The 21,901-nt window shown below is 52.8% G+C and overlaps 1 protein-coding gene across 1 annotated transcript in view; it reads left to right on the plus strand.

Annotated features, from left to right (window-relative positions):
* Positions 1-21,901, plus strand: part of ASAP2 (ArfGAP with SH3 domain, ankyrin repeat and PH domain 2) — a 160,717-nt gene that overhangs the window by 133,878 nt on the left and 4,938 nt on the right. The window contains 9 exon segments of the mRNA XM_070379081.1: positions 1,395-1,489; positions 7,048-7,237; positions 7,978-8,063; positions 9,980-10,095; positions 11,121-11,188; positions 12,362-12,475; positions 14,714-14,966; positions 17,233-17,367; positions 18,857-19,025. Coding sequence (XP_070235182.1) covers positions 1,395-1,489; positions 7,048-7,237; positions 7,978-8,063; positions 9,980-10,095; positions 11,121-11,188; positions 12,362-12,475; positions 14,714-14,966; positions 17,233-17,367; positions 18,857-19,025 — 1,226 coding nt within the window.

Here is a 21,901-nt window from a genome sequence, read left to right on the forward strand (position 1 = left end):
CCTGAGAGCCTGGAGCTCAGGACACCCTGAACTTGGTTCACAAGGACTAGGAAGACTCAGGAAGCCTCCCCACCCCGATCATGAAGCTGGCATGTTTCTCTGTCCTTCGCACCCACCCCCAAATGACCCCCTCTCCGTGTCGTGTGACCTGCCACCAGGAAGCGTGGCCTTCTCCAACCCAGACCCCTTGGCTGTTCCTTCAGCCGCGCCCCCTGAGGGGCTGTTTGGGCACAGCTTAACCTCCCAGAACATCCCCCTCACCTGTGTCCCTGTGGTTCACTGAGGGCAGGAGCCCCAGAAGCATCACTGCTCCCACTGTTGTTGTTTCCATTGTGAAAACAGGAAATGAAAATACTTGTTCGCTGCAAAGCACTGGGCCTGGTGTTCCCGTTCAGTTTCTTTGTTTCATTAGATGTTGGAGAACCCAGTCTCCATCGGGTGTTGAGCAGGGTGCTGGGGGTGGGATGAATAAGTCCCTGTTCCTAAGACCCCAGTCACCCGATTTGCACTGGGCCTGGTGTTCACATTCAGTTTCTTTGTTTCGCCAGATGTTGAAGAACCCTACCTCGGTCAGGTGCTCAGCTGGGTGCTGGGGGTGGGACAAATAAGTCCCTGCTCCTAAGACCCCAGTGACTCCGGATTTGCACATCCATTCAGGAGTGTGCCAAGTGCCACGCTGCTGGGGTGGCCTGGCTGCCACCAGCCATGGTGTTTACGGGGTACCCACCACATCCAGTACAGAGCCCGTGTCAGCGAGCAGTGATGAAACCTGCTCGTTTCTAACTAGGTCAGGGGGTTGATTGGCAAATAAGAACCTTACCTTGAAACAGACACATTTTCAGTGCTTTGGTGTATTGAATGCTTTCATGTAAAATCCCATTTTATCATTATTTGCAGACTGGCAAGGTAGGTATCATCCCCATTTTTCTATTAAAAAAACCGAAGCTCAGGGAAGCCACCTTGCCTGTGGTCACAAAGCCAGTAAATAGAACCACGATTGAATGTGAATCTTGGCTTCCTGGCCCAGGTCCCCCCTCGCTGGCAGGAGTAAATGCTGTTACATCTCTCTCAGCTAGAGTGCAGGTTCTTCTTGGGGTGGGAGGTTGGGGAAAGAATAGAAACTTGAGTTGAGCCGAGTTCCTGCTCCTCCCCGTCCATGGAGGCTTTCTGTCCAGGGGACATTTTACGAGAGCCCTCCTCTGAAACAGGCATTCTTGTCTCTGGTTTTATGGGTACCTCTGGGGTTTGGGTTTTGTCCAACTTCATTAAAGGCAAACCACTTTATTGCTCTATTTCTTAGCGACCATTAAATAAATCATCAGCTGTGTGAGTAGTGTGGAGCGGTGGAAGGTATTAATAATTGAGTGCACTGAAACAGACTTTTGTTTTTGCAGCTTGCCAAGAATATCGGGAACGCAGGCTTCAATGAAATCATGGAGTGCTGTCTCCCCGCTGAGGACTCAGTCAAACCCAACCCGGGCAGCGACATGTACGTATGCGGCTGGCGGGTCTCGCTGGCTGAACTAAGGCTGGCTTGCCCCGGGCCCCCAGAGGCAGGGGGCTAACAAGTCTGGGTGTATCGACTGTTGCTTCTTCAAGGAAGAAATCAGCCTGTGTTGTGTATAAAGTCTCTGCAACCCTTCAGGGTGTTGAGGTAGAAATTTGATGTGGCAGTTTTTCTTAGAAGCCGTAGGCAAGCAGATTTCCCTGGGGGTTGGGGGGGAACACTGAGTGTCGCCCTCTGTGTGGGCACCGCCTTGCCTCTGTCTCAGGGCAGGGTCGTCGCCCTCCCACCTGAGTTCTCTCTGAATTCTGAGCTGCTGAGAGGGTGGGTTGTCATAGATACGTGGTTACGTCTGGTCCTCAAAGCAAATGTTTAGTGTGTCGTTCCCTTCAAAAAAAATTTTGTTTCTGTTTTAACTGTTGACACGAAACCTGATTAAGACACGTTCGTGCCTTGTCATGCACCCAGCTGCCCCACTGAGGCAGAGCTGATAGCAGGGGAATTTCCTACCAGTCTTATCATATAAAGCATAAACCACCCGGGCCACACACTGCTCCTTGAGAGAGGTAATGGGTGACTGGGGGCCAGGGCAGTGCCTGGCCTGCCCCCCAAGGCTCCAGCCCTGTTCTCCCTGGGTGGCCTGTCTGCTGCACCAGGACTGGGGTGATTTACCCACTCTAGGAGGGCACAGTCAGGCAGATGGGGGTGGTCCCAGGCCAGTTCAGCATTTGAGTAGTATTGCTGTTCAGTGTCTCAGTCGTGTCCAGCTCTTTGCAACCCATGGACTGCAGCATGCCAGGCCTCCCTGTCCATCACCAACTCCTAGAGCTTGCTCAAACTCATGTCCATCGAGTCAGTGATGCCATCCAACCATCTCATCCTCTGTCGCCCCATTCTCCTCCTGCCTTCAATCTTTCCCAGCATCAGAGTCTTTTCCAGTGAGTCAGCTTTTTGCATTGGGTGGCCAAAGTTTTGGAGCTTCAGCATTAGTCCTTCTAGTGAATATTCAGGGTTGATTTCCAGTCAGAGTGTGTTTTGGCAGGAAAGGGAAAGTGAGAAATATGTGCTCAGGAACTTCCCTGGTGGTACAGTGAATAAGAATCCACCTGCCAATGCAGGAGACACAGGTTCGATCCCTGATTCTGGAAAATTCCACATACCATGGAACAGCTAAGCCTGTGCTCTGCAACTACTGAAGCCGGCACACCCTGGAGCCTGTGCTCTGCAGCAAGAGAAGCGACTGCAATGAGAAGCCCCACTCACTGCAATGAGAGGAAGCCTGTGTGCAGCGGTGAAGATCCAGTACAACCAAAAAATAAATAAAAAGAAGAAATAAATAATTTAAAAAAAAGAAATATGTACTCAGAGAGAAGAGAAAATCCATTCACTGAGACAGCCGTCCCCTGGGAGTAACCAGAGCGAGAGCTGCCGGCAGGGCTCCCCCAGGTGTCAGGCGAGGTCCCCGAGCAGTGGTGGGGAGAGGGTTTCATGCTGTGGGGGCGGGTCTTTGGAGCCAAGGTCACAGGATCTGTGTTCTTTGGCCTTGGGTGAGGTGACTTCCCTCCAGGGAGGAGCGGGTATCAGGAGGTGAGCGTGGGTGGGGTTGGATTAGCATCAGTCGTCTGGGTCCTGGAGCAGATGGCGGTGGTGTGGCATTTCCTTGAGATTGCACGAGGTGTGATTTTAGATTCCAGGCACGGGACTTACCGAGTTGGTATCCTCTCCTGCTAAGGATCTGAGTTCCAAGTCTGTATCCTTACCCAGAGCTGGAGAGACAACAAGGAGGTGTAGAAACCTGCATCCTTGCCTACCGCGGGAGCTGGGAGGGTTCGTCAGCTTCCCCGGGCCCTTTTCCTTTAATAGAAGCAGAGGGACAGCCATCCCCCTGCTCACAGAGTCGCTGGGACGTACATCGGGGTGAGGGGGTCACTCACCTCGTGCTTGGTCGGTGTTGGCTGCCCTTGTTGCTCACTGTGGGTGTGGGTGCTGAGAAGTTCGGGTCCTCTCGAGGCAGGTGTCCGTGGAGAGGTCCCTTGACATGGGCTGACTGGGTGTATGAGAAGGTCTGTTAGGACAGAGACGTCGTGGTCCCCTGGGGCACTTCACTTAACTGTCTCATAGACACCTGCTCTCACGGTGAAGGGCGTGGTCTCCTGAAACCCTGTAGTATTGATCCACTTTGAACAAAGTATAAGACATGGTCACTGATTTCTTCCAAGTACCAGGGGTACTTTATAAAAGCAGAGCATTTGTTTATTCTGGGGGAAAATGGTTCTAAAAAGTGAATCCTGTCTGCGTGGGACTCTTGGATATAAATGTTCCATCTACATTGAGACCCTGCCCCGCCCCCCAGCCTTGGCACCAGTGAAAAGATGTTTACTCCCCTCCTTTTTTTTTTTTTTTTTTCAAAATGAGGGCAGATGACCAACCTGACAGCAAACTGGCACCCACGTGGATGCCCCCTCAGCTGAAACCAGTTGCGGGCGGAGCTCTGTTTTAAAGCATTTCATCCCACTTTACATTGTACCTAGGTGTCCACATACTTTTTTCTGGTAAATCTCACCTTACTCGTGTTTGCATGTCCCACCACAATATGTTGCTTGTGATGGGAAATATTTGTACATAAACAAGGAATCAATGAGTAAGAGGTGAAGCTCTAGTTCAGTGACTACTTTAGAGAAGCTACTGTCTTACTTCCAGATTAAAAGGAGTGCACTGCTCCTGGCTTTATCTCAAAGCAGCACACCATCTGCAGATGAATCTGTTGAAAGGGAAGCCAGAGACCGTCTCATGGCCTGTGAATCCCCAGATGGATTTGGGGGTATGTTGAGAGATATAAATAGGCAGGAAGCAGGGAGCTTCCTGCTCACAGAGGCCAGAACCATTTCTCTCCTGTGATTCAGGTCGCTCACGCACGCCCTGTCCTTTGGAAGTATAAGAAGCCTCCCTCTCTGAACGCATGCCAACACATTCTTATTAAATTCATTGCTTTCCTCCAAAAGCCTTAACCTTTCCCAAAAAAAGAGGGGGTGGAGGGGTCACACTGGCAGAGTCAACTTCCACCAGGAATCCGTGGGGCCTGGTGTGGCCCAAACAGACCTGTACCTGTGCTGGGGGAGGGACCACCTTCCGGGTTTGGGACCCAGAGCCTGGACAAGTGGATAAAACATTTAAAAAATATAAGGTTCAGTTTATCAGTAGCCCCTTCCTGAGGGTCCATAGTGATGCTGCCCCAAAGTGATTATTGGAGCCATCTAAGCCTTGACACCTGTTCAGCCCTGCCTCCCGTCATAAGAGACCTGTAGAGTTTCATCTGACGGGTTGTTGGTTTTGTCAAGCCAGGACGGTCACCAGGCAGCAGCCAGAGCATCACTCTGGCTGGGAGCCCCTGCAAGGAGAGTTCAGTCCAGCGGAGCAGGGCGGCCCTCGGAGCTGCCGGGCTGCTGGAGGCCATGGGCTCACGTTCACAACGCTGTTGCAAGGATCAGATGGACAGCACAGCTCCACCCGACCTGTGGCCTGCAGTAACCGTCCCCTGTGGGGGACACGTGTGAAGTCCCCCAGCACAGTTCAAGCGAGGCAGCGTCTATGGACACCTAGGTGGTAGTTTATTAGGTGAAGCTGGCAAAGTGTTGTGTGCCCCCGCTGGGATCCTGGAGTTGACCCACCCACTCCTGAACCCTGGTGGGCTGCAGCAAGGACCCACGTGGGTCGACCTGGGGGCCTTGGGCCCTGATGATCATAGAAGCAGGTGCGGTGGGTGTCCTGGTCCCAGGGTAGGAGCGAGCGGTGCCCCAGCCAGGAAGAGCCGGTGGGTCCCCCCAGCACCTCTTCACTCTGTGCTGCCCTGGTTATTGCATGCGGAATCCTGGGCTGAAGGCCTCAGTGTGCTGTCTCCTTCTCTGTGATCCTGCAGAGGCCTGCGCGTAGACGTCGTCAGCTTGTGCATGCCTCAACTGTGTGCTTTTGCACAGGATAAGGAGGTTTGAGTCGCTGGCCCAGAGTCACCAGGGTGGGGGTCCGGGGGGGAATGCCTTGATCCGTGCTGAATTTTTGTCTTTGGAATTTTTAACACTTTGGTTGAAATATGACTCACATACCATCACAGTTCACCCATTTAAAGTACAGTTCACTGGCTTCTAGTATGTTCTCAGTTGTTCTTCCATCACCACAAGCAATTTTAGAACATTTTCTTCATCCCATCACAAAGCCCTGTCCTTGTAAACCATCCCCTACTCTGTCCCCTTACGCCCCCCCCTCCACCTCCCCCTAACACCCCATCCCCTCCAGCCTGGGGCCGCTGCTCCCCGCTCCCTATCTCTACGCATTTGTCGGTTCCGGGCATTTCAGTGAACGGAATAACGCCATGTGTGGTCTTCAGTGTTGGCGTCTTTCATTTAGGATTTCAGGATGTTTCCAGGGCTCATCCACGTGAGTGCTTCATTCTTTTTGTGGCTGAGTCGTACTCTTGTTATGTGGACACCACATCTTTTTCACCTGTTCATCAGCTGATGGACCCTTATGACTTGGTTGTCATGGGTAATTAGTGTTTACTGTCCCTCAAACACCGTGTCTAGGTTTTTATTGTTGATGTTGCTGCTTATTAGGGTCCTTGGAGTGAGATTCTCAGTCCTCTGGACCAGGAGCTGCTGTTTTTCTTGCTCTATCTTTCGAGTTCATCAGTACTTTCCGAGGCCCTAAGGACCTGCCGGGAGCGCGGCAAAGTGTCATCTCGTGTGCTTCGCCCAGGCTGTGTGCATTTCTTAGATAAGATTTGGGGTCACATACCTGCCCAGGGTCACTTGACAGTCTACGGCGGGGGAGGATTTTGACTCCCCTGGAGTTGCTGCTGCTCCTCCACGCTCCTTGGAGAGGTGGGGTCTGTGCCCTCAAGACCAAACTAGAGCCAGGAAATAGACCATGAAGATGGACAACTTGTTTGATTTCATGGGCACGTGGGGAACCTGGCTGCCAGGCATGGTGTCCACAAACAGGAAAACAGTCTTCCCTTGGAGTCTGCCAGTCCCCTCACCCGGCTGCTTATCCCTTAGACCCAGACCTTGATACCTCTTGTCTTGGGTGTCCAGCCTCCTGAAAGTGGAGAGGCAGAGTGGACGCTGGTGCTGCAGGAGAGCCACATGCCGCCTGCCTCCTGCTCTGTACTTTTCTGCCCGTGCCGCTTGTTACCATGTTGTTGTTCAGTCGCCAGGTCGGGTCCAACTCTTTGCCACCTCATGGACTGCAGCATGCCAGGCTTCCCTGTCCTTCACTATCTCCCAAAGTTTGTTCAAACTCATGTCCATCGAGTTGGTGATGCCATCCAGCCATCTCATGCTCTGTCACCCGCTTCTCCTCCTGCCCTCAATCTTTCCCAACATCAGGATCTTTCCAATGAGTCAGCTGTTAGCATCTGGCGGCCAAGGTATTGAAGCTTCAGCATCAGTCCTTGTTACCATGAGGGGGTGGGATTATTTTTAACTCATTACAGATGAATGGATGTTAAGGCCCTTAATCATTTACAGGGCAGTTATGTTTGATTTCAGGAACGCAAGGAAGGACTACATCACTGCCAAGTACATTGAGAGGAAATACGCACGGAAAAAACATGCGGATAATGCGGCCAAGCTTCACAGTCTTTGTGAAGCCGTGAAAACAAGAGACATTTTTGGATTACTTCAAGCATATGCTGACGGTGTGGATCTTACAGAAAAAATCCCACTGGCCAATGGACATGTAAGAAAGGACATGTAGAAACAGAAAGGGTTTGGGGGGTTTGATGGGGAGTGACAAAGCAGTGTCATCAGAAGTGCTGACAGTGTCATGAAACACCCTGAGAGAAGAGGCAGTGAGTCCTGGGTGAGAGGAGATTCATGGTTGATTCTTCAGCCAAACTGTGGTGGCAGCTCCGGGAAGAGAGTCCATCCCCAGGGGAAGGAGCCTTTTCTCAGAGGCCGAAGCTTCATCATGTTAATGATGCAGGGAGGGGGTCAGAAACCTTGAGAGGACTTTGCAATGAAACTCCCGAATTTCTCATTCTTTCCCGGGGAGGGAGGAGGACTAGGACCAGTCTCTAAATGATAGGCAGTCTCTAAATTCCTAAGGGCAGAATTTGCCATGGGGATTGGCTGCCATGGGGATTGGCTTCCCTGGTGGCTCAGCTGTAAAGAATCTGCCTGCCAGCGTAGGAGACTCAGGTTTGATCCCTGGGTTGGGAAGATCCCCTGGAGGAGGGCATGGCAACCCATTCCGGTATTCTTGCCTGGGAAATCCCATGGACAGAGGAGCCTGGCAGGCTACATACAGTCCATGGGGTTGCAAGACACAACTTAGCAATAGGTAACATGTTTTAGAGATAGATTTTTCAAAGAACAGACTCAGAGGCTTTTAGAAGAGAAATACATGCTTTCACTCACATTGGCCGCAGAGCTGAGTGCCCCCCTTGGGATTCTGGAATGTTTCTGTTTGGTCTTCAGGAGCCGGATGAGACTGCCCTCCACCTTGCCGTCAGGTCCGTGGACCGGACTTCTCTCCACATTGTAGACTTTTTAGTTCAGAACAGGTAGGTGTCCTTAAATCAGGGCCAGTGTTTGATTTTGCTCCTGGGTGTTTCTGGGGAAGGGATCAGGGGTTGCCTCACTGCTTCTGCCGTGTGGCCAACGTGCTGGAATTTCCTCAGGTGTGACTAGGATTACGCGACAGCGAAACGGCTGCAGGTGTGGGGTGTTCCCGTGCAGTCTTAACCCCTCCTGGTGTCAGCAGCATCCAGCTTCCAGTGTCTGGGGCTCAGGGGGATGCCCCGTGAATAGGTCTGCTGAATTCTAAGCCCCTGGAAAGCAGTCTCTGGCTGCAGCCCCCTTGACTGTCAAGTGGGGGAGTGGTCCCCATGACATCAGGCAGGGCAGCCACCAGCTTGTCCTGTGAGGTTGGAGTCCCACGACATCAGGCAGGGCAGCCCCCAGCTTGTCCTGTGAGGTGGGGGTCCCATGACATCAGGCAGGGCAGCCCCCAGCTTGTCCTGTTAGGTGGGGGTCCCATGATGTCAGGCAGGGCAGCCCCCAGCTTGTCCTGTGAGGTGGGGGTCCCATGACATCAGGCAGGGCAGCCCCCAGCTTGTCCTGTGAGCTGGGGGTTCCCATGACTTCAGGCAGGGCACCATGAGCAAAGGGAGAGGGAAGCAGGAAGCGGGGCTCCACCTCCAACGCGGGCTGAGGCAGGGTTGTGGGTGTTTTGTTTGGTAGGAAAAGCTGTTATTTTCAATTAGAGCATGCCTGTGGAGAGGACATGCATGGGCAGTTTCCTTGGCCCCAGCGCTCCCATCAGGTTCGTCCTGCCTTGCTTGGTGCAGGGCTGGCCTGACGGTCGGAGTCTAGTCGTGAAGCCCAATCGAGGTGCATCGTGTCTCCCTGAGCGTGGGTCTGGGTGGGGGTCAGGGCAGGGAATGGCCAGAAGCCATAGAAACTCTTCAGCAAGTGCAAAGCAAGGAGACGTTTTGCGTTTTGTGTCTTCTGCCGTTTCTAGAGGGAAGAGGGAAGAGATGGCTGGGGCTGGAGGAGCTTGGGGGCAGTCAGCTCCTTCCCCAGGAGCTGGGAGCTCATTGGACGCCTGCGGGGAGCTGCCCACCCAGCACCAGGAGTGTGGAGGGGCTTGGAGCAGTTGTGCGGTGCCAGCTCCCTTAGAGCAGACTCTCAGGGGGCAGAAGGGCAACCCTGGTCCCTCTTCTCAGGAGCGGAGAGTAGAAAGATCAGAGATCAGGCTCTTTTTTACTGAAAATATAGCTGCTTGGAAAAAGGCACAGTGAACGTGGCTGGTTTCCTCCTGTCGGGATCCTGGGCATCGTCTCCCAGTGGGCCCTCCGTGTCCCCACGTGTCTGTCCAGGGCGGAGCCCTGCTGTCCCGCTCACAGTGTGACTACGGCCGCCCCACCAGTGGGCTGAGTGGCTTGTCCTGGGATTGCCCAGTCCGTTCTGTGTTGGCAGAACCCGTGTGGTCCTCTCATTCCCCCGGAGCCTGTTTTCAGGGTGGTCCAGGGCAAGCCAGCTCAGAGGAGCCTGGTGACTCTGAATTTTAGAAAAAGTGGCCATTCCCCTTCCTGGTAAGAGTGTTGTCAGTAGGATGAAAAGAGCTCAGCCCAGCCTTCCGTGCGGTGGGACACACTGGTGGGGCCTTAGCAGTGCAGTGGGAGAGACCCTAGTTCACCTGTCCCTCTCCCAGCCCCTGGTCAGGGGTGTACAGGTGCCTCGCCCCCTTTTTTTGGCCGGCTCTGCCATCGCCGTTTATTCCCTGTTGGCCTTAAGTCCAGGCCACCTCCTGCCACAAGCTGGGCTGGCGCTGTGGCCCCCCACCTGGAGGAGGACGAGAGGCCCTGCCAGCCACGAACCCCAGTCCCCTGCGCAGCACCCCAGCCCTCTGACCTGAGACTTCCCTGTCCTCCAATCTCTCTCTCTCTCTCTCTCTCTCTCCGTCCGTCCTTGCCAGCGGGAACCTGGACAAACAGACGGGGAAGGGCAGCACGGCCCTGCACTACTGCTGCCTGACCGACAGTGCAGAGTGCCTGAAGCTGCTGCTACGGGGCAAGGCCTCCATTGGCATCGGTGAGCCTCAGCCCCGCCTCCTCACTGACCCCTCCGGCCACTGGGCTCCGGGCAGAGCTGGGAAGCCAGCGCCACCCAGCAAGACAGGGCCCACTCTGCCAGGCTGCTGCAGTCCAGTACTTATCAGCAGTTTTCCTCTGCTGTCTCGTGGACTTGCCCCCATGTTGCAGGCGTTTTCTGGGCTCTGAGAGGCAGAGGGTGGCCTGCAGCTGTTAACTGGTGGCCAGGTGACCCTGGACAAGGTTCAGGCATCTTGCCCTCCTTTTCCTGACTCCACCTTAGATCAGACTTGGTCCCTCACTGGCCCTGGGTGGGCACGTTTACTGCTGGGAGTCACTGCCCACTGCCCCTCTGTTCACTGGCATGAAACCTCCTCCATGAGGGACCATGTCTGCTTGGCTTCCATTGCTTCCTCCTCCCAGGGCCCTGACCTGCAGCTGGCCGGGCACGGCCTAACCCCCAGGACATCTGGCTGTGATGTGTCCTGGGGAGGAGCTTTGAAGAATTATCAAACTATCCAGACAAGACTGGAAAAAAGGCTCATGCCTGCTTGAGAGCTGAGTTTTTTATTTTTTAATTAATATCCAACCTCATTGACTGAGGCTTGTTTAGAAGAAACTACACAATTCCAAATTTACAGACTACTTATTAATAAAAGGAGGTGTAAAGTCTTTCAGCCAGGTGCCCGGAACTAGATTAGCAGTGCTTTTGGTTTGACAATTACCATGAACTGCTTTACGCAGTGAATTATGCCTTGGATATTTAGTTTTACATTAGTTGGCTTAACTTTAGTGCTTTTACTTTCATGATTAGTTCAAATCTTGTCTTTTAAAATGTTACTGACTGCATACTGCTTAGGTCTGTATGATTTCAGAACAGATGAGCCCTGATGGGGGCTAAGTTGCCGGAATTCATTAGTCAGTTTCATTTGGGCTGCTTGACTGGGTCTCTATTTAATAGCCTCCGGGTATCAGACCTTTGCTTGATTTGGCCACAACATGTCCTTTCATCCCACCGTCCCTTAGCTAACGAGTCAGGAGAGACACCACTGGACATCGCCAAGCGACTCAGGCACGAGCGCTGTGAGGAGCTGGTGAGTCTCCCCCGGTGGGGTTGGGGTTGCTCCTTGGGGAGGGTCCGCAGGAGGGTCCTGAGCAGATCCCAGTGTCCTAGAGGGGACAGCTCGGAGCAAGTGTCCTGGGGCACCTTTAGAGAGGAGGGGACCACCTGCCTAGAGGTGACACTTTTGGAACATGAGTCAGTATTTTCTGGTTGGACGTGTTGGAGGCTCTGGCTTTGGGGGTGAGTGGAGCTGAGGCCCCCTGGGTTTGCAGGGAGCTCCACTGCTGTGGCTTGGGAAGGTCGCGCCAGCTCTCCCCACTGTTGCCTTGTTTGTAGAGTCATCTACACCAGTCTGCAGGGTCGTGGTGTATTTGAACTCTGTGAAGCTGTGGGCACATACTAAGTGCTCAGTAAACAGAGCCATTAACAGTCACTGCTGTAGAAAATGAGGAACGTTATTATCCTGAGCTCTTGGTGTCCATTAGCTCATTTAATCTTGATAACCCTTAGGACACTGATTAGTAGGCACCTACTGTTTCCCCTTAGGATACTAATTAGTGGGCGCCTACTGTTACCCCTTAGGACACTGATTAGTAGGTACCTACTCTTACTCCATTTTACAGATGAGGAGACAGCTTCAGAGGGTTAAATAACTTGCCTGCAATCACATGGCTACTGTCTGGCTTTGGAGAAAATTTAGACCCTGATGTGCTAAGATACCCATTTATCTGATGCAATAACTTCTCACCTGTGCATCTAGAATGAAACCAGCTGTCCACTTTCCCGGAGAAAGCTGAGAGAGCAGTCATTCACATCATTTTCCGCAGGGCTTAATTCTCTTGCGTTGGTCAGGAAAAGTGGGGTCTACAGTTAGCGGGCTTGTTCCTTCTTGAATTCAGTGCTCCTTGTGTGGTGGTGGGTACCCAAGGGCTGGCCATTGCCTTTTAGACCTCAAACACTCCTTGGCTGCATGCTGTGACTTTGTAGCTTACAAAGCACTAAATGGGAATTGTTGGGTTTGAGCTTCCAGGGTATGTGTAGATTCGGGAGGGGCGATTGGCCTGAGATGCAGCAAATTAAATAAGCCAGCCTCATGCTGGGGCACAGCTTCTCTGGGGCACAGGCCTGCTGCCTCTAGATCCACATCTGCTTTACAAGGTTGAGTGTGTGAGCAGCGTCACTGACGGCCCGTTGTCATTCTTAGCTGAACCAGGCCTTGTCTGGAAGGTTTAATTCTCACGTTCACGTGGAATATGAATGGAGACTGCTCCCTGAAGACCTGGATGAGAGCGACGACGACATGGACGAGAAGTTGCAGGTCTGTGCCAGCTTGTAAAACGTGAAGAGTTTTATGATGAGCATCCTTCAGAGCAGTGTGGGTCCTGGCCTATATTTAGGGCAGAAAGCTGTTGTAGGAAAGGAAATAGAGTTTACTTTGTGCTTCTGCTCATCTCAGTAGTTCTTGGGTTTTAACCATCCCACAACTGCCCCTCTCTCACAGCTCCTACAGATGTGACTTTACGGGACATTGTGTTATCATGGCAGCTGCTCACCTTCTGATACGAAGGAGAGATACAAGAGGGCCTCTGATTCTGGTGGATGTTAGAGGAAGCTCTCTCACTGAGAATGACGTGATGAAAAGCCATGTTTCCCCCAGGAGTGGTTTTTGTGTTCACCGAGTTGATCTTTAAAACCTTCACTGAAATCAGTGACCCTTAGAGCTCATCTGGTCCAACCCTTTCCTATGTCAGATGGGTCATTCAAGCCTCAAGACTGAGAGGCTGGCTTGGCCACAGTGAAGCCAGCACTTGGAGACTGCCCGGGGGCTCTTACCTCTTCCTCTAGCTGCTCCTCAGGATGCTCTGGCTTGGGGCCACCCCTGGAAGGTAACCACTTGGGGGCACCCCTGGAAGGTAACCACCTTCACAATCGTCTCAGAGTCAGAGTCAGACCCAGGACCACTACTCCAAAACCTGTATGCCTAGAAGCTGTGAAATTAGTGGGAGTGCCATGATGTAATGTTTTAATTCTTACTGATGGACTTTAATGTCCTCACGTGTGTATTTCAGAAATATATGGCATTTCTGAAAGCTGTTGGACTCTTCTGTTTCTTAGAATAAGGAATTTCTGAGTTCGCTGTAAAACAGTGTCAAAGTGAGAGGAGCTGGTTATTTTATATTTAGATTTTCCTTTTAAAAAAGTGAAGGTTTGGGACTTCCCTGGTGGCCCAGTGGTTAAGACTCCACGCTCCCAGTGAGGGGGCACAGGTTTGATCCCTCCTTGGGGAACTAAGATCTTGTATGAGTCAGCCAAAAAATAAATAAATAAAAAATACAATAAAGTAAATATTTTTTTAAAAAAGAGAAGCTTTGAAACATCTGCCCCGGCATGAGTGCCTCTTGGTCAGGCACATATCACGTTTTCAGGTTCCCAGGGTCATGTGGGCAGTGACTGGGCGGGTCCTATGGTCCCAGTGAAAGCCCAGCAGCAGTGCTAACACTCATGCCCCCCACTCCACCGCGCACCCCCCGCCCCAATGCCCCAGAGCAGAGAGCGGCGGGCATAGTTCACACAGCTGTGCTCCCTGTTGGAATTTAAACTCTGTAGGAAGAACCACTGGCCATTGAGCTCTATGCACTGGAGCTGAGTGTGAGCCTTTGGTTGGCCAGAGCCTTGACCAGGCAGGTGGTCGTGTGAGGGCAGGTGGGTGTGACAGCCGATACTCATACCTGCTAAATTCTAGGCTCTGGGCCGGTAGTTAAATTTGTACCCATTTAACAGATGAAAAATAGGATCAGCAAGGCTAGTTTGCTCAAGATCACAGCTGTTAAAACAAAGCTGACATTTGAGATAGGAGTTTGATTGAATTTACCCAAGTCCCTGTGTTCCATGCACATGACCATCAGGTGGAGCAAGGGTCAGCAAACCCGTAAAGGGCGGATGACAGATGTTCTAAGCTTGTGGGCCTGAAATACGAGCCTGTGTTCCAGCTCCTCTCCTCCAGGGTGGTAGGAGAGCAGCCATGGGCAGCGTGTAAACCGCAGGCATGGCTGCTTTCTGCTCACGTTTTACTTATTGAAAACAGGTGGTGGTCCCACAAGTCATAATTTGCTGACCCTGAGCTAGAGGACTCTTTAGAGTCCTAGTACTATGGGAGGAAGACATTGATCTCCCCTGAATTAGCTGTGTGTCTGTTGGGGATCGGTCACAGCTGTGGGTGCTGTCTGAGAAGGGTGCTCGTGGAGGGGACGTGCCGTGAAAACAGAGCTAAACTCAGCCAACTCTGGCTGGTACAGATAAAGCAGCTTATATTATAAGTTCTTCCCAGAATGAAGAATTGCAAGTTCTTATAAAGCACAGCTCTTTTGGTGGGTGTGTCCATTAAGAGACACTCTAAGAGTGAGGTTTAGGTCTCGCTGCTGTCCTGTAACGGCAGAAATGCGCTGTGCCCAGGTGGTTGAGTGGCGTGCCTGGGCTTGTCACCAGCACATCCGTAGCCATGACTCGGAGGTCAGTGCATCTGTGTCTCACAGACCTCTGCCCACCACCCCCGCAGCCCAGCCCTAGTCGGCGAGAAGACCGGCCTGTCAGCTTCTACCAGCTGGGCCCCAGCCAGCTGCCATCCAGCGCTGCAGCTCTGGCGAGAGACGCCGGCAGCCTAGCCAAGGACAAGCAGAGGGGCTTCGTGCCCAGCCTCCTGCAGAACGAGACATACGGTGCCATCCTGAGTGGCAGCCCGCCGCCCACCCAGCCTGCGGCCCCCGGCTCGTCCAGCGCCCCTCCACTCCCACCACGGAACGTCGCCAAAGGTACGTACCAAGCTGTTGGTCACCCTGGGTGCGGGAGCGCTGTGGTTGGGGTCACGCTTTGGGGACTCTCTACTTGCTTTGTCCCCAGCTAGCTTGCCTGTGGGCCAGCGTCAGGACATGTTTTTCTTTTGGGTCTCTTGTTTTGCACATAACGTTCTTTGCTTCCAAAATGAGCTCCATCATTCTTAGGATGGTGGGAGTGTGTCTTGGCTTCGTTCTTGTTCTGGGCAGGGAGGTGGCTCGTATGACTCAGGGAACACGGGGACTGCACTGGGCAGGCCTGGATGGCCGGGTGAGCCCGGTTGCTGTCCCTGGGTGTTTCCCACAGACCTGCTTCCTGGTGCTTTTCTCTTTGCTGTCCACCCCTCCCTTTGCCTCCATTCTTCCCCTTTCTATCTCTCTCCTGCCTGTACACGGCCAGCTTATGACGTCTGATTATTTCTTCTCTCTGTGATTCCCCATGAAGTGAAAGATAGAAAGATGCTAATTTGGGAAGCAGTGCTCAGCCTAGCTGTAAAAATACAGAATAGTCCCTGAGGGTCCTGCTGGCACTTCAGGTGCGGCAGCTTTGCTGTCCTGGCCTCAGTCGCTCTTTCACAGCATATTGAGTTTGACACCACAGATGCTATTTCTGTTTTTATAAAAATGGAAACTGAAATGAAATGAAACCTTGCGCCTGCCCGCAAAGGTTAAGTAATTTACCCAGCACTGGAGGCCCACTGGCCATTTTGCTCCTTGAAGGTTCAGCAGGTAGCCAGGCTGGCTCTATGCTGGGGCTCCAGGAGGCTTCCTGGGGGCAGGGGGCAGGAGCCTGCCCTGGGTGTGATGTCCAAGCCCCACGGCTGCTCTAGGCTGATGGCAGCCCCAGAAGTAAGTCCCAGATTGTGTTTTGCAGGAGCTACTCTTGGAGAAGGGCACGTAGCCAAGTGGCGGTGATGCTGGGAGGCCTGAAGGCTGTGCTCACAGTGTGGGATGGCTGTTGCCCCCCCAACCCCATCCCCCCACCCTGGCTGTGGTGCAGTCCTTTCCACACGGCTCTGCCCCGGTGCTCAGGGAGGCCCAGAGGTCACGGGCAACCCTGGGCAGACCTCAGAAACCAGCCTGCCCCCTTCCGCAGAGCCTGTTCCTCCTCCTAGGCCTGCAGGGAGCCCGGGTGTGAGGAAGGAAGTCACGTCCCACAGCTGGAAGGGCCTGGCATGTGAGGCCGCTGTGTTCAGGGGGTCTCATGGGGGCGGCTTGTCGCCTCCCCCTCCGTCCTCCCAAGTCCCAGGCGTGTGTGTTGTCTTGTGAGGCTGGAGCTAAATGGTTAGGTCGTCCCCACCTCGTGAGCGGCTTTTCCTGACTGTGTGTGTCGTGGGCGGAGAGGTTCTCTTTTGCTCTGTTGGGTCACAGAACAGCGGGAGAAAGCTGTTCACCTGTTTTTCTTGGCTTCCTTCAAGTCTTAGGATGAGAAGGGTTTGGAGGATTCCCCATGTCTTCCTTTGATGATGGAGATCGCCCTTCACCCCCTCCAGCCCCCTAAAGCCTATCTTTGTTTTCCGTGTGTGCTACCCTTGACCCACGTGGAGTATCCACCCAACAAATGGAAGGTCGGCGCTGTCCCCGTCAGCAGACGTGGCAAGACTCCCCCTACCCCAGGTCTGCCCTATGTGGCCGTGGCCTGTTTTCATCTCCAGGCCCAGCCGGCCATGGGGCCACACGCAGCCTCAGGCATGGTCACGCCTGTGCCCTGGGCAGACACTGCTCCGTGAGGAGGAGCGGGCAGGGTCCAGCCAGAAACACATCCACCCTTCACCAGCTATGTGTGACTTGGCCCTCCTCTCACGTGCTCTGTCTGAGGACAGGTGCCCCCTCGGGTGAGGTGCTGACCCCACAAGAGGATGTAAATGGGTAGAGACGAGCAGATGTCCCATCCCCGAGCGCAGAGCTCAGGAGGGTCACTGTGGTTATCATTTCCCTTTTCAAACTGTACTTCCATTAGCGAAATCGGTAAGATGGAGACCAACTGGGAATTTTCCCAGGAGCATCGTTGGTTTAGTGTGTATTAGTATCTGTCTTCCAGGTGCCAGAAAGAATTTTTTTTTTTTTAAACAAATGAGTATCCTATTTGTGGTCTTACCGCTGTTCTGTCCACAGAAGGGTCATGTTTCCCGTCGTACAGGGAGAGGATCAATAATGCCGTGTTCTGTTTCTGTTTTTGTTCTGTGCTCCTGCGTGCGTGTGCATGCCTGCGTGTGCATGGGCGTGCGTGTGCGTGCGTGTGCAGCTCAGCCAGCCTCCTCCGCTAACGCCCCGTGGAAGACAAACTCTGTAAGCGTGGACAGTATAAGCCGGCAGCGATCTTCGTCAGATCCGCCCGCTGTCCATCCACCGCTGCCCCCTCTCCGCGTGACATCTACCAGTACGTTTTTTTTCTCCTTTTTCCTTTCTTGCCATCGGGCTTCGTACTACACGGATGGCTGGTGGGGAGGAGGGGGGTGGTCCTCTTGGCCGCCATGTGGGGAGCAAGCCCCGGCCTGCACACTGCTGGGGGCTCCTCCGTGGCTGCCTCCCTGCGGCCCCCCTTCTCCCCAGCGGCTGGCTGCTGTCTGTCCCACTTCCCACGTGGGCCACCCCCGCCCCTCCTCCGTCTCCAAGCACTCCAGCAGCGTTTCTTTCTCTCTACGGTGGTGCTGGGGCTTCCTCTGGCTGCTCCATGCTTGGGGTACTGGGGTGTGTTCCTGTGGATTAGAATCTGCTCTGTGTTTCCCTTCAGTGTCACGTGTGCACCGGGGGGAGGGGCGGGGGGCTGCAAAGCAGAATTGGGGGGTGGCGACTGGACCAGGAGGCGAGGCCTGGAAGCTGTAGGAGGAGGGGCTCCGGCCTCTCCGAGTGTGGGTCTGCTCCGAGAGTGCCGAGGGTTTCCCTGGGTTTCCATAGCTGGAGTTAAGGTGGGAGAAGCCACCCTGGCTGCAGTCGGTGCCCTCCGGGTGCTGGAGGCCGAGCGGGCACCTGCCTTGGTGAGGGGCTTCCAGAGGTTGGGGTGGGGCAGGGGCACCCAGGTCCAGGGGTGGCAGCGAGGGGGTTGGTGGTGAGAGGCTCCCAGCAGGTCTCCGAAGCCCACTTTTCTGCCTCATGGTCCTGCGTCCCCAGGGCTGTAGATAGGCATGCGAGAGTCTGCCTTTTGACTTTGCTTTTAAAGCTTATGAAAAAAGGAAAGAAAGCCTGAACTGACCCCTCCCTGCTCAGCCAGCACTCCCCGCCTCCGCCGTCCGGGGCTGAGGCTCCTGAGGTGTCCACGTCCAGGCCCAGGGGCAGGTCGCTGCCTCTGCGCGGACTGCGGGACGTGGGTGCTGGCCGTTGAGAGGGGCGCTGATGTTTGTCAGCAAACGGGAAGGAGGCTCAAGGTCCAGCCCCTTGTCTTACCAGCCCCATGCCCTCGTTGAAAGCCTTGGCTCCCTCATTCTCTGTTAAACGTAGAGAATATAACTTGCTGCCCTGTCCCGTTACAGACAGGAAGCCTTCACGGAGTTGGCTCTTCACAGACTGACCCCAGACTGACCGGTGATACGGGTGGGCCCCAGGGCAGGACCCAGGCCAGGCCTCCTACGGCTGCTTCCCCAGGTTCCCTGGAGGATGGAGATGAAAGGTGGCTTTCCCAGGGGGTGGTTCTAGCTGAGAAAACATCTCCAGGCCCATGGAATCATTTTAATCCTCCCTTGAGACCTGGAAGGACTCTCCGCCAATACTGCTGTCTGAAAGTCTTCGGTGGAAGTGGGTGTTTTTCCCATGAAATAGTGGAAGGAGAAAAGGAAGCCTTTGTTGGAGGAGCCTCGGGTGGGGAGCCTAGGAATATGATGCCTGGAGGCTGACCCTCTGCGTGTGTGTCTCTTTCTTTTTCCTCTCTGCAGACCCCCTGGCTCCCACGCCGCCCCCTCCAGTGGCCAAAACGCCCAGTGTGATCGAAGCCTTGAGCCAACAGAGCAAGCCGGCCCAGTCCGGACTCCCGCCCAGCAAAGCCCCGCCGCCCTTGCCGCCCCAGCCGCCCAGCCGCCTCCCCCAGAAGAGGCCTGCTCCCGGGTAACTGCTGCTCGTCTGCGTCCCCCTCGGGCCAGCCAGGTCACCATCCATGCTTCCTGCCTTCAGGGGGCTTCCCAGTGCACCTGCCCCACAACTTCACCTGCTGGGGTTTCTTTGAATGTTTTAAATTGTCCACGTTTCAAATCCTGCTGTGACCCCTGAGGTCAAGTGTTGCATGACTAATTCATTATGTTTCAGGGGTCTTCAAAATAATTTACCAAGAATATTTAAACTGCAAACATTTCATACCAATGTGTGTCTTATATCCACATGATGAATTTAGATTTCTGTCGAATACAGACACTGGGACTGGGGGAGTTAAAGTCCTCAAGACAGGGCCTCTAGGTCTTACTTGTTCACTCATAGGATTATCTTGAATACATGGACTCTTTGCAGTGCAGGGCATATATTTTCAACAAACTAGGACATTTTCCCACATAAATATAATACAGCCAGCCAGATCAGGAAATTAACGTGGTTGTTATTGTTTAGTCGCTAAGTTGTGTCCGACTCTTTGCGACCCCATGGACTGTAGCCTGCTAGGCTTCTCTGTCCATGGGATTCTCCAGGCAAGAATACTGGAGTGGGTAGCCATTTGCTTCTCCAGTGGATCTTCCTGACCCAAGGATCGAGCCCATGTCTCCTGCATTGGCAGGCAGATTCTTTATCACTGAGCCACCTGGGAAGCTCTTAACCTGGGAAGCTTCCACCTGGGAAGCTCTTAACCTTCCAAAATTCAGACTCCAGGTTTGCCATTTGTCTAAATAAATGTCCTTTACCACATTTATTTTAGTAAAGTTCATGGGATCCAGTTCATGGCTTTCAGTCTGGATCTTTATGGTAGAGAAGTGGTTCCTTTTAGTGGAATGATACTTAGACGCCAAAATCTGGGTGCTCGGTGTCTTCATTGCCATTGGAGTGTCAGTGCTCCCAGGCAGGCCTTGTGAGTGATCAGAACTAGGGATACACATGTGTATCTTCATACATGTACATGGATGCTTGTATACATGTATAAACACATTTATTTCTGTTTCTTGTCTATATGGATGGAAATCCATGAGTTCACACACTCTCCAATTTCTCTGGTTCTGAGTAACAAACCACACAAAAATGTATTGACTTAAGACACAACTGTCTTATGCTCACGAGTTTGGGTCAGCACAGGGGGAGTGGCTTGTGTTTGCTTGACAACATCTGGGCCTTTAGCCAAAAAGACTCGAGGGCTGGGGGTTGTTCAACAGAGATTCATCAGGAGAGGCCTCCCCAGTCCACACATATGGTTGGTGCTGGCTGTCAGCTGGGACTCCAGCTGGGGCTCTCGGCTGGAATACTTAGCATGTCCTGGCCCATCTCACATCAGGGTGACTGGGCCCAAGAGCAAGTCCTGGAAACCAGCAGGACATCACATCTGCCTTCTGCTACTGCTCGGCACAGGCAGAGCCTGGACTCGGTCAGGGGAAGGTGGGGCACTGCAGTGGCCATGCAGTCCATTCTCGATGTTTTAAATGCTCCACAGGGTTCATTCTATATAGCTTTTTATTCCTTTCTGCATTTGTCACTCCCCTTTCTAATGGTAAAAAAGTCCGGCTCCCATGTTTACTTAACCCTTAGGAAACACATCTCCCATCTCCGCCTTCTCCTCTGTGCAGAAGCCTCCTCTCCCTGCTGGAATCTGGGACCCTCCTGGGTTTCCAGCTCCCCTGACAGGCCAGCCCCTGCCCCCAGCCAGGTGGATGCCTTCCTGTGTTCCCTCAGGCAAACCCCCCTCCGGGCCCCATCCATGGACACCTTGGGCTTTGACTCCCTGGGGTGAGGTGGTCTGTTTTCATCCCTGCTCCCAAGTAGGTGATGGAGCCTCTCAACATAGAAACTACATCCTGCATCTGAGAAATCTTCATTGTTTTTTTTTTAATGACTTAGCATCTGTATTTTTCTGTTCTAAGTTATAGTCTAATTCTTACTATTTGGATATCAGATCCCCTTGGCCTTTCCTCTATGTGTATCACCTTTTCTCTTTATTAGAGTAAGCTGATTGCTCTAACAGCCGACCCCTGGACCATCTCAGTGGTTTAACATAAGGAATTCACTTCTTGCTCCCATGAGGTTGAGTGTCCCCATTCTTGCTTGTACAGCAAACCCAAGGGGGTGAGTCAGAGACTCAGACCCCTTCTACTTCTGACTCCACCATCTTTATCCCCTGGGCCGAGGGTTAATTCAAGATTGCCGGGAGAAATATCAATAACCTCAGATACGCAGATGACACCACACTTATGGCAGAAAGTGAAGAACTAAAGAGCCTCTTGATGAAAGTGAAAGAGGAGAGTGAAAAAGTTGGCTTAAAACTCAACATTCAGAAAACTAAGATCATGGCATCTGGTCCCATCACTTCATGGCAAATAGATGGGGAAGCAATGGAAACAGTAGGAGACTTTATTTTGGGGGGCTCCAAAATCACTGCAGATGGTGACTGCAGCCTTGAAATTAAAAGATGCTTGTTCCTTGAAAGAAAAACTATGACCAACCTAGACAGCATATTAAAAAGCTGAGACATTACTTTGCCAACAAAGGTCCATCTAGTCAAAGCTGTGGTTTTTCCAGTAGTCATGTATGGATATGAGAGTTGGACTATAAAGAAAGCTGAGCGCTGAAGAATTGCTGCTTTTGAACTGTGGCATTGGAAGAGTCCCTTGGACTGCAAGGAAATCCAACCAGTCCATCCTAAAGGAAATCAGTCCTGAATATTCATTGGAAAGACTGATGCTGAAGCTGAAGCTCCAATACTTTGGGCACCTGATGTGAAGAACCAACTCATTTGAAAAGACCCTGATGCTGGAAAAGATTGAAGGCAAAAGGAGAAGGGGACAACAGAGGATGAG

The sequence above is a fragment of the Bos mutus genome, chromosome 11 (assembly GCF_027580195.1).
Source record: "Bos mutus isolate GX-2022 chromosome 11, NWIPB_WYAK_1.1, whole genome shotgun sequence".
In the NCBI taxonomy this organism is placed as follows: domain Eukaryota; kingdom Metazoa; phylum Chordata; class Mammalia; order Artiodactyla; family Bovidae; genus Bos; species Bos mutus.